The following is a 12004-nucleotide window of genomic DNA, read 5'->3' on the forward strand; positions in this document are numbered from 1 at the left end:
TATTTTGTGACAATACTAGTGCCATTTACATTTTAAAGAATCCTATTATGCACTCTTAGGACAAAGCACATCTCTATAAAATATCATTATCTTAGAGAAGAAGCTCAAGAGAAGAAAGTGGTGTTGGAGTATGTCAGCACAAAGGAACAAATAGCAGATACCTTTACTAAGCCACTACCACGAGACACTTTTGAGTATCTCAGAAGTAAGTTAGGGGTCCTACCCCTATCTTCCATTCACTCACCGAGTTCGGTGAACGCATCAATTCGATGACTCTACAAAATATCTTTTAGGAGTTGATGCTGATTTACACACTTTAGGATGTTTTCTAAAGGTGTGCAGGAAACAATAACAGGGAATAGGAATTGAAGACAAAATGCTTTGACCGAGACTAAGTTGACACATAACAGTAGGAAATCACTTCATACAGGAAGAAATTATGTTTTAGTTCTTTACTTTTTGGCATTGTTGTCAAAGGGGGAGAAGACTAAAGAAAAGAGGGGAAGACTAATGTATGGGGCAGAAGACTGATGACAGGGAGAGAGCATTTCTGCATTTCAAAATCTCACAACAATCTGAATCAGTTAGGTCAAATCAATTGGTTTTGCCATCAATGCCAAAGGGGGAGATTGTTGGCATTATAACAGACAAAGAGAGATTGTTGGCATTTCAATAAGGATATTGAGAAGGTTGTTGATGATTATGGATATAACTGATTAAGGATGTTTTACTATCTTAATATTGTTATTTTGTCATTGATGTCAAGAAATTGATTTTCTAATTCAATATGATGTTGCCATATCTTAAGAAGTATGATTTGATGAATATAAAGATGTTGGTAAAAGACATAGAAAGAATGTTAAATAAGGGGAGGAATAAGTTATTCAGTGGGTAACTATTACCGAGTTAGACAATGATGAGATCATGATGTTTAGATTATTTTGATATCCTACATATGTTATTGATTGTAAGGTTAATAATATACTATGTTACCGAGCAAAGAACTAAGTCGGTAAACCCTAAGCTTATCGCTATTGGTTAATGAAGGTAGAATGTCTACTGAGTAAAGTTTAGTATTTACTGAGTTGCAAACGAGTAGTAACAGAATGCATTGAATGAATAAAAGCATTATTTAATGAAGGAAGTTGATGAGTTGGTTATGATTAAATGATTGGTATGCCGTGAATGAAGTTTGTTAAAGAATCTATGGTAAAGGAAAATCAGCAGGAAGATCTACAATGCAGATTGAATCGTAATACCCTAGCACAAGTTCCAAGAAATATATGCAAGTTCCAAGGCGGGGTAAAACATTTTCAAATCGAAGGATACATTGAACCTAGTCAAGTTTGAAGATCTAATGGCTATGATTGATCATGGGATATGTGATCAAGGAGATTAAGTAGTTAGCAAATTGTTTATAAATAAGGAACTGTTGATAAACAATGTATGCACAGGGATGCTACATAGTGATTACCGAGCACTGAAGCTTGAAGACCTGTTTGAATAATAGAGTATAGAGCCCAGCAGATGGACAAGATAAGTCCTAGATTGTATTGAGCAAATAAGAATCTGCTTTACCATTTTAGATGTGAAGTTGCAGATAGATTTTTATTACTTATATTTGGCAAAGTGACAGAAAATCTCTTAACTGAGTGGACTTAACAGTCTTATTTGTAAAACCCTCTAGCAAGGTGACATTCTGATTGAGTGTTTGAAATCCTTTAACAAGGTCACTTCTAACTAGGTGAAGATCCTAACAGATCTGAGGGAAATCCCTTAACCGGGTCACATCTAGCAATGTGTATGTAATCTTTAACAGGATTTGCCTTTAACCAAGCATACTCTAGAAGAGTATATTTCTTAATGGGTCCGAAATCCCACAGTGGTTTTTCCCTATTTGGGTTTCCATGTTAAATTTGGTGTTATGAGTGTTATGATGTTTATATGCTTTTGAGTTTGCATGTTTAGCAGTTTTGGTTATATTACTGAAGTATATGTTACCGAGGTTGAATATGTTGTTTTAATGGAAGATTAAGGTTGTATGATTCACCCCCCCTCTCATCTTATTACTTTAGCATCTGTACTTAACATTAAGTATCAAAACTATCAATTGGGAGACATTGGAATTATCAAACATAAATTTAAGGCAATTGAGAATCTAGGGTTAAGAAGCATTTTGTATTTACCAATATTCAAGGATGAAGTTATCAGATGCATTCTGAGTAGAGTTCGCAAATAAATTCATTTGGTTAGATAGACCCTACATGATCAAGATAGAAGCTATCCTAGTTGTCATCGACTTACCTAGTGTTCGACAAGAACATGGTGAGAAAATTCCCAATGCCAAAGTTCAAAAACTCATAGTTTGTACACCGGATAATAGATCAATGAGGATAAACACAATCAACAACACAGACACAAAATTTGCAAGCACGATCATAGGATATAAGGTAATTCATTCTAATCGACTCAATTTTGTTGCAAGTTCATGTATTCATGCCACATATCAAATGCTAAAAAATAATGTGAAGTATGACCTATGTGAATGGATGAGGAGTGAGTTAATGTTAAACCTTAAAAAGGTCAAAGGAACCAAGAAAGGCACAGTCAGATATGTAAACTTAATTGTCTATTTAATGCTTTATTTTCTAAATGCGTTTCTCGATCTAGGGAAGAAGCAATGGGCTAATGACATACAAGTAGGTATGCAAATCAAAGAAGCTATCATTGGTCTTGGTACGAGAAATGATGAGAAAGTTTTGGGTTATTTCAAGAAATTTCAAGAGAACATGAGACAAAGGAAAAGAATCTCTAAAAACATTATGGAAAAGTATTCCACTGACATATGTTTCATGGTGAAAACCGATGAAACACTCATGGAAGCGGTTGAACCTAGGCAAATTTGGAGCACTGAGCCTGGATACGAGGTAGATGACAAGATGTTTGAAGTCTATGCAAAGACTCTATTAGATGCCCCCTTGGATAACAAAACAAATCATTTTGGAATAGCAAGAGAAAAGACTCTTGAAGTGAAAATAGGTTTTAACAGAAAAAGAAGAGAGAATAAAATAGAGAAAATGACTCCATTTATGCAAGATACAATTTACAAGATAGACACTCAACTAGGCTCCAAATCTTAACGGACAGTCAAACTAATAGTGGTTGGTACTGAAGCAGTCAAGGAGTCACAAGGACACATTTCCCCAATCTCTTCTGACACTCACCCTGAGGATAATGAGCCTCTAACCTTCAGAAGGGTGCAGAGGAAGGATGTGGTAAAACCACCAAAGAGTAACAAAAGGTAGAACCAAGGAGGAGACTTGTCAGAAAGGTAGCTCAGCCCACTGCACCTCCACCACCAGTAAGGAAGCCAATGGAAAAGAGGAAACTAGTCATACTAGTGACAATAAGTAAAAAGAAGAAGGGTGATGATACTAGAATTGGTAAGACAACAATAACTTGTGCTGAAATCATTGATGAAGTGACAAAAGATGGGATATTAAAGAATATATCAAAATATTATGAATTTTTTGAAGGGAGTGAGCAAAATGAGTTAAAGGAAGCTATTTTATTATATATAGATATCTATAAGAAGGCATTAGTTGATATTTTTAAGGAGATACCTTTATCCTTATACAATAAGCTCAAAGCTAGGAGACACAACATTGTCAAGAGGGACAAGAAGATAAAAGAAGTTGCACTTTTGGAACAATGTGACACTATAAAAAATGAAGAGATGAAAAGATGTATAGATACTGCTAATAGAACAATTTTTAGTAGTAAACAATCAACAGATAAATCTTATGATGGGTAGAGTAAATGAGGTGGTAAATGAGACAAGTAAGGGGTGGAAAAAATTCTTTTTGAAAAACCTAGACTTTCTCACATCTCAAGAGGAGTTTGCAAAGGCAACATTTCCTATAATTCCTGACAAATCCAAAGGAAAGGGTATTTGGGCAGTTTTGCTCCACTTTTGACACAATCTCAACTGGTTGTAACTACAGATAGACAACCACAACCAATAGTCACAAAGAGTGTACAGTTTATACTAGCACATCCAATATTGAGAAAGAAAGTGTACAAGACACTTGAAACTCTGTCGATGATACTCCATCAGTAGTAACCGATACTACACTAGGTGGTGAAGCTACCGATGCAAAATAGGATGAGATGGACAAGTTTAAATCAATCGAGTCCACACAAGCAAGAAAAAGAGATTCATCGGCAATAGGTTTGGCAATTGGAACTTCTCAGGTCGAGAAGAAATCAGTTTCAGAGTTTTCAATAGAACTAATAAGGATGGCCACTCAGAAATTGTTGAAGGAAGGAAGTGTAGATAAAGGGTAAATTGATCAATAAGTCTCTATACTACACATTATAATGCCTATCTATCAGATTCTGGATGGAGCAAGCCCCTCCGCTAAGATCAAAGCTTTAACAGAGAACATATCAAATAACTATCAATCCTTAAGATAGATTGTAGACCGATAGGCTTTAGACAGTTTCTCTACTGCAAAAAGAGAAACTTTTGATCAAATTATAGAAACTGAGAAGAAGAGGATAGCAGACAAACTTATCCTTATTGAGGTTTGTTTGAAAAAATGTAATAACATTTACAGTATGTTGTAATATAGGGTGTCTAGCAACGAATTTAGATGCCAGATTGAAAGAATTGTATGACAAAATAGCTACTATTGCTAATTATTTTGATGGCCTAACTACTCTAACTACATCTATTGATGGACAAATTTTGACCATGGAGAACCAAGCTTTTTCTTTTGAGAAAGAAAAAGATAAAATAATTTAAGAAGAACAAGAAACTTAAGAGGATTGGTGAGTCCAAGACTTGACTCTTTGGGAGTTCACAAGAGAGAATGCATGGATATACTAGCAAAGCCCACACTAGTAGATACACAGGAAAAAGAATCATTTTCCCACTTACTCAATGTACTTGCATTAGTATCAGATGCTTTCAAATTAGGCTGGGACACATATCTTCAGTTGCTACAAAAGGCTTACCCAAAAATCCTGAAGGTGACTAGGCTTGAGTGACTCTAACAATATCTTTCATTTTTTTTCTTCACTGGTCTTTGAAATTAATGTCAAAGGGGGAGTATGTACATATGTGAAAAATATTAGGGAATATGTTATCAGATGAAGTGTGTTGTTCAAGGGGAGCACACGAATAGGGAATCCATTTTTCACATGAGTCTTTCCATCAATGCCAAAGGGGGAGATTGTTGGAAATTGACACTCATTGGATTCATTTTGTTGTCATTGATGACAACAAGATCTAATAGAAGGCAACAAATACTTGATGGAAGTCACAAACTAGCACTAGGAGGCATAAACCGATAGACACTGCCATTGGAAGCATTCAGGGCTAAACCAACATCGACATCGGCACCCGACATCAATACTTCAAGGAAGCCAATATCAAGGAAGATCTATTTTGTAAATCATTTTTGTAATTATTATTGAGGCCGACATTGAATATCTTTTTGTAAGTATGTTGTAGGCTGACATAAGGCATATCATATGTAATAGGTATGCAAGTCAATCTAGTAGGTGAATTTTAAACATATAGAAATAGATCAAATAAATATAGCAGAATTGTAATGCTAATTATATGTGTGTAGATCATTTTTGTATGCGAACATTATATCATGCAATGATCTATAGATAGCTAGGACAACACTCCTAAAGGAGAAACAATAATGGTATTAGTTCAAGATTGTGAATCGATACAGAGCAGAACCAAAACTGGAACTCTATCTGGCATAGCAAATGCATTCCCAAGTTCATTTTTCAGCAACTTACTTCAGTAGAAAGCTTGTAGTCAATGAGACTCTTTAGTGATGAGCAATATGCTCTAGGAAGTGTGTCTTCATCCAAGTGCAGGCACCTATGATCATTTATGTGGATGATTTATTGGCTTCTTGTTATATGCTTATTTGTTTGTCGGTACTTACTTTCATGGTGTAGAAAGTTAAAAACTATTCATTCAGGTAGAACACTAATTCACCCCCCCTCTTAGTGTTCTCAGATTCCAACATATATGTTGCCAACAGAATAATTTTTGGCAAAAAACCCTAGAAAATAAGTTTAATGATGGGTAGAGTAAATGAGATAATAAATGAGACCGGAGATGGTTGGGATAAATTCTTCCAAAAGAATCTCGATTTCCTTACTTTGCAAGAAGAATTTTCTAAGGAAACAACTTCCACCATTCAAGAGAGATCTAAAGGGAAAGGAATTTTGGGAAGTTCAGATCAAATTTTGAATGAACCAGTAGTAAATAAGAGTGTACAAACTCCACAGGCAGGTAAACCTAAAATTGATGAGTGTACAAACTATATCAGTAGAAACAACATTTGTACAGTTTGAGAAAGGTAATGTAGATAATGTACACGATACTGATAATATTATGGATAATACGCCACCGACAGTAACAAATACTACACCAAGCGGCAAAGCCACTAGTGTAAAAGGGGATGAGAAAAAAGATACACCAAGAGAGGATAAGGGAAAGGAGACTAATAGAACATCCCATACCATATCGGCAGTTTATTCCCCAACAAAAATTTTGGCAATTGACATTTCTCAAGTTGAGAAGAAATGAATCACAAAGATGAGTACACTTCTCAAGTTTAAGATATTGACAAAGCACACATCTAAAAACTTTCAATCATTACAACAAATTTTTGACTAGCAAGCACTTGAAAGATTTACTTTGGCTAAGAGAGCCTCTTTTGATCACATTATTGAGACTGAAAAGGGGAAGGTTGAGGAGAAACTTATACTTATTGAAAATTCTTTGAAACATTGTACTAATATCTACAGGGTCTATTGTAGTATTGAAATTCTTACAACAAATGCAGATAAGAGGATAAAAGAGTTACAAGACAAGATTGCTACTATTGCTAATTGTTTTGATGAACTAACTTCACTTACAACATCTATTGATGGACAAATTTTGACTTTGGAGAATCAAATGTTTTCTTTTGAAAAGGAAAGAGACAAGATTATTCAGAGAGCAAGAAGTCTTAGAGGTTTGGTGAGTCCAAGATTCAATTCACTTGGTTTACATAAGAGGGAATGCATGGACATGCTTGCAAATCACACACCGACAGAAGTCACTGAGAAAGAAACACTTGCACATTTACTAAGTGGACTTGTATCCATATTTGAAACTTTCAAAACTAGCTGGGATACCTATATATGGTTACTTGAGAAATCTTATCTAGAAATATTGAAATTGGTCAAGCTTCGGTAAAAGTAATCTGTAATTATTCATTCTTTTGCATAGATTATTAACAATTCTTTCAATACTTTCACTAGCCCTTGGCATTGATGCCAAAGGGGGAGGGTATGTATGTGAAAAATATGTATATAATCCTAGGGGGATGATACAAGACATAGAGTATATTGCAAAAATAGTCAATCAACTCAGGGGGGAATATTTCAATTGAACCAATAGGGAATACATTTTTTCACATAAGTGTTGACATCAATGCCAAAGGGGGATATTGTTGGCAATTGACACTAATTGGATTCATATGTTGTCATTCATGGCAACGAGATTCTCTAGAAGACATATACTGGTAGACACCAACATTGGAGGCATATACTAGTAGACACCGGCATTGGAGTATTCACAGTCACAACCGGCACTGACACTGGCACCGACATGCAACACTTCTATGAAGTCGACATCAGTATGGGATTTGAAAAGTTTTATTCAATCATTTTGCAACTATTGTATAGGACCGACATTTAATATCTTTTCTAATGTATTGTAAGTCGACATAAGGCATATTGTTTTTAAAGGGTATATAAGTCAGTATAGTTGGTCATTGTGATATATAGAAGAGTGTGTAGGACAAGGAAGTAGAAAAGTGTGATGCGAAGGATATGTATATATCTCATTTATATGGAAAAGTAATATCAGGCAATGATCAGTAGATGGTTTGTAAATAATTCTTGGAGAAAAAGAGATACCTATAAAAGGGTTTAAAGAACTTGTATAGAATAGAGCTATAACCAAAATTGTTTTTGGCATAGCAGATGCATTTTGTGAGTTCAACATTATTCTTTTATCTCAGCAAAAGCCTATAGTCAATGAGACTCCTTTTGTGTTGAGCAATGTGCCTTCCTACATGTGTAGACCCCCATACTATGTAATATCTTTCATATGATCAGTGAGTTGATATTGTGGGTCGCAAATCCCATTATGGTTTTTTGTGTTTGAGGTTTTCCACATATAAATTATGTGTGCTATGGTGTTCATTCATGTGGTTGGTTTATTTACTTCATTTTATATGTTTCTTCATTTACAGGTTTATATGTGTATGTTCTAATAAGGTTCTTGGATTCATTGTAGTCCAACAATAACAACCCTCTACATTAGGTTCTTATTGATTCTAACTTGGCTTTTTATTCCAATCTTGAGGCATTTGATCCATTATCTATTTCTTTTATACCCTAGGAAAATCTAAGGCATTTCTAGATGGTCAACTCTACAAATCAAATCCTCCAGCTCTGTGGCCAATAGATGTATCGATCCCATGTTCGTTGGTGCCTCCACAGGTAATCCATTCCTCTTCTTCACCATCTCTGTAATACTTCACAATATTCGAACCTTCTGAATGATATTTGAATTCATTCTTGACTAGGGGTTTGATACAAGGATAAATCTAGCACCAAGGGGTTCCTCAATAGTTTCATCACTACTCTCATTGACATTTTCATTAAATGTGGAATCTTTAGACATTTAAGATTTGTTGTGTCCGTTGAAGTGTCAAAATTTCTTGAATCCAAGTCAAACCAATTTTCTCTTTCGTAAAGATTGGTGACATAAGTGTGCGAGTATGAAAAATATCTACAGTATTATTTGTAAAAGAATTTTTTGTTCCTACTATTATAATTGCTTTATCATCCTTAAATAACATGATATGTAATAATCTAGATTTTGGTTTTAATTATGAGATCCAAGGTATTTGGTTTGAAATGTTAGGTGTATTTAGCCTAATAAGTATTTATATTAATTTGTATCAAGTTCAATTCAAGGACAAGATTTGTTTTGTCTAATTGACATGATATAGTCATAGCTCAATGATAATTTCTAGAAAATTTGATTTAAAACTATGTAAGTATGGAATTTTATAATCTAGAAAAATAGGAAAACCTTAAAGTTTTAACAATTTGGTCACAACAATTTGAAATTGATTCAAATCTAGACTATTGATGAATCAATGCACCCTTACTCAATTTTTCATAATCAAAGAAATATAGTTTACTCTATATTAAGTAATCAAATATTAAAAAATCTAATATATATTTTAATAAATTGATTTCAATAGGCTCTTGGTCTATTGGTGAAGTTAAAAGGTTCTTAATAACCTTACTAGAGATCCAAGAAAAAGGTTCAACTTTTGTATTAAAATGATTTTGTAAATAAAAAATCATCCAAAAAAAATAAAAATGATAAAAGATAAATATTTACAATCATATAAAATTATAAACAGAATTATACGAACCAAAATAAATATATAATAGCAAAAGTCAAAAGGAGCAGATCTCTATTATCCTGCAAAATTAAATAAATATATAATAGCAAAAGTGAAAAGGAGAATATGTCTATTATCCTACAAAATTAAATAAATATATAATAGCAAAGTCAAAAGGAGAAGGTGTTCTCTATTATCCTGCAAAATATAATTGTAGTTGTATAGCTTTCAATAAATTGTAACTATCCTCCAAGCATCTAAAACCTCGTGATAATTTTAGATGCTGTTAAGCTTGACTCAAGCCATGTCCATAGCGTACATGTCCGCTATAAAGCCGGCTCTTGGAAAGCTAATACTCAAGGGTATTTTCTAGCTCCACAACATGGCCACAGCAGAGGTTGCAGTTGCTCTCTAGAGAAGGTTTTTTCCGTTTTTTTCGCTTTTTTAACATTGTTCACGCTTGTAATGTCTTGACAAGAAAATATTGTCTTCTGTGTGCGTTAAAAGATTTTACGTCAACTTATACGCTGATTTTACACTCATAAACATCTGTGTTTGTCTGTGAATGCCAAATTTCCATTCTTACATAGGCACGTAAAAAACCAGAGATTGGGAACTCTCATGAACTAATTTTTCTGAGGTATATTTTTAACAAAAATGTATTTGTCATATGCAGACTGGAAGGCAAGGTTGCGATAATCACAGGCGGATCGATGGGCATTGGAGAGGCCGCCGTTCGGCTATTTGCAAATCATGGAGCCAAAGTCATTATTGCAGACATTGCAGACGACGCTGGTGTCAAATTTGCGGAATCCCTTTCTCCCTGGGCAACATATATCCACTGTGATGTGACCAAAGAGAAAGATGTAAAAGCAGCCGTAGATTTGGCCATGGAAAAGCACGGAAAGCTTGACATAATGTACAATAATGCAGGAGTCACCGACATCCAGAAAGGGAGCGTCGTAGATTATGATATGCAGGAATTCGAGCGGGTGATGAACATCAATGTAAAAGGAGTAATGCATGGCATTAAGCAGGCAGCCCGTGTTATGATCCCCAATAGAAAGGGCAGCATTGTCTCTACGGCTAGTATTGCGGGAATAGTAGGAGGAGCTACTCCTTACTCCTACACAGCCTCCAAACATGCCATCATTGGGCTGACTAAGAACGGTGCAGCCGAGCTGGGGAAATGTTGTATACGAGTGAATTGTGTTTCTCCTGCTGCAGTTGCCACAGATCTGGTAATGAATTATCTGGAAGTGACACCTTCACCAGAGGCTAGAGCCCAGCTGGAGGCCACGGCTGAGGCCATAACCCCGTTAAAGGAAGTCTTTCTTAAAGCAGAGGATATTGCAGAGGCTGCGCTGTATCTGGCCAGTGATGAATCCAAATATGTGAGTGGTCACAATATGGTGGTGGATGGGGCAATAACAGTTGTAAATAACAGCTGGGGATTGTATTAGATAACATTGTACTTTTTTCACTGTTAAACTTGGGTAGTTGTGATTTAGAAGCTATAATAAACTTCTTGTTCTGTAACTGCAAAGCCAGAGATATATGTGTATTCAAAGTTCCCTAGAACATAATATATAAAATCAAACAAAGGTTTTTTTTTTTGGGTCATTAGCGAACAAAGAACGAGGCAAATAGACTCCAAATGTGTCAGCTGAATTTTCTTAAAAACGTGTTCGGGGAGGTCAGCTCGCCGGGCTTAACGCACTTATTTTATGGTCATTAGCGAACAAAGAACGAGGCAAATAGACTCCAAATGTGTCAGCTGAATTTTCCTAAAAACGTGTTCGGGGAGGTCAGCTCGCCGGGCTTAACGCACTGAGCTATAAATGAATAGGACGGCTGTTTCCCAGTCCTACGCTCCATATAATGTTTAATATTGAACCTGGTTGCCCGTTTACATTGGACGCACCTATCGTGGGACGCGTCTATTCTGGTTTCAAAAATGAATTGTTGGACTGACATGCATTGACATACATGTCTGAGAAATGGACACCACGTCAATTTGCCGCAGTGGCCGGACCCACAGTATGTGACATGGAGTTGTCGTGGACTCGCCGATTTTAATCATCGGGCCCCACATGAAATTACGTGGACATGCCGGAGGACGGTTGTGGCTCACTTAGTGGTTAGCGGCAGTATTTTGTGCATAACATGTACATTAAAAGCCAGAAAAAAAAAAACAACCATCGGCAACTGAAAAAACCACCATCAGACGGCATACCGACAAGAAAAAGAGGGTGGGGGCTTAAAAAAAAAGCCATAAAATAAATAAAAAACCATTGGCAATTTAAGAAACCGCATTCGGATGGCATGCCGGCGAGAAAAAGTGGATGCCACTTTCAAAAAAGGTACCTTCGTTAGAAAACGTGGTGTCATTTTCTGCCTAACGTGGAAAAAAGAAGACTAATGTGCGATGAAAACATTATTGTTGAAGGGTAGAGTGCATCTATTTTGGCTCAATGTTGAAGGGTTGTTTTTGA

General features: G+C 35.6%; 1 protein-coding gene across 1 annotated transcript; it reads left to right on the forward strand.

Moving 5' to 3' along the window:
• The first annotated feature begins 4170 nt into the window (after positions 1 to 4170).
• Positions 4171 to 10972, forward strand: LOC131056273 (borneol dehydrogenase, mitochondrial-like). The gene is made up of 2 exons (XM_059208151.1): positions 4171 to 4343; positions 10186 to 10972. Exons 1-2 carry the CDS (start codon positions 4171 to 4173, stop codon positions 10970 to 10972), a joined length of 960 nt encoding a protein of 319 aa, XP_059064134.1.
• Positions 10973 to 12004: the final 1032 nt, after the last annotated feature.

Source organism: Cryptomeria japonica, chromosome 7 (assembly GCF_030272615.1).
Source record: "Cryptomeria japonica chromosome 7, Sugi_1.0, whole genome shotgun sequence".
NCBI lineage: Eukaryota > Viridiplantae > Streptophyta > Pinopsida > Cupressales > Cupressaceae > Cryptomeria > Cryptomeria japonica.

Bases quoted from the DNA above. Each gene is read 5' to 3' on its own strand.
- LOC131056273 (XM_059208151.1), top strand. From the start codon at position 4,171: ATGGACAAGTTTAAATCAATCGAGTCCACACAAGCAAGAAAAAGAGAT. The intron at 4,344-10,185 runs GTAAATTGATCA...TGTCATATGCAG, and splicing joins GAAGGAAGTGTAGATAAAGG to ACTGGAAGGCAAGGTTGCGA.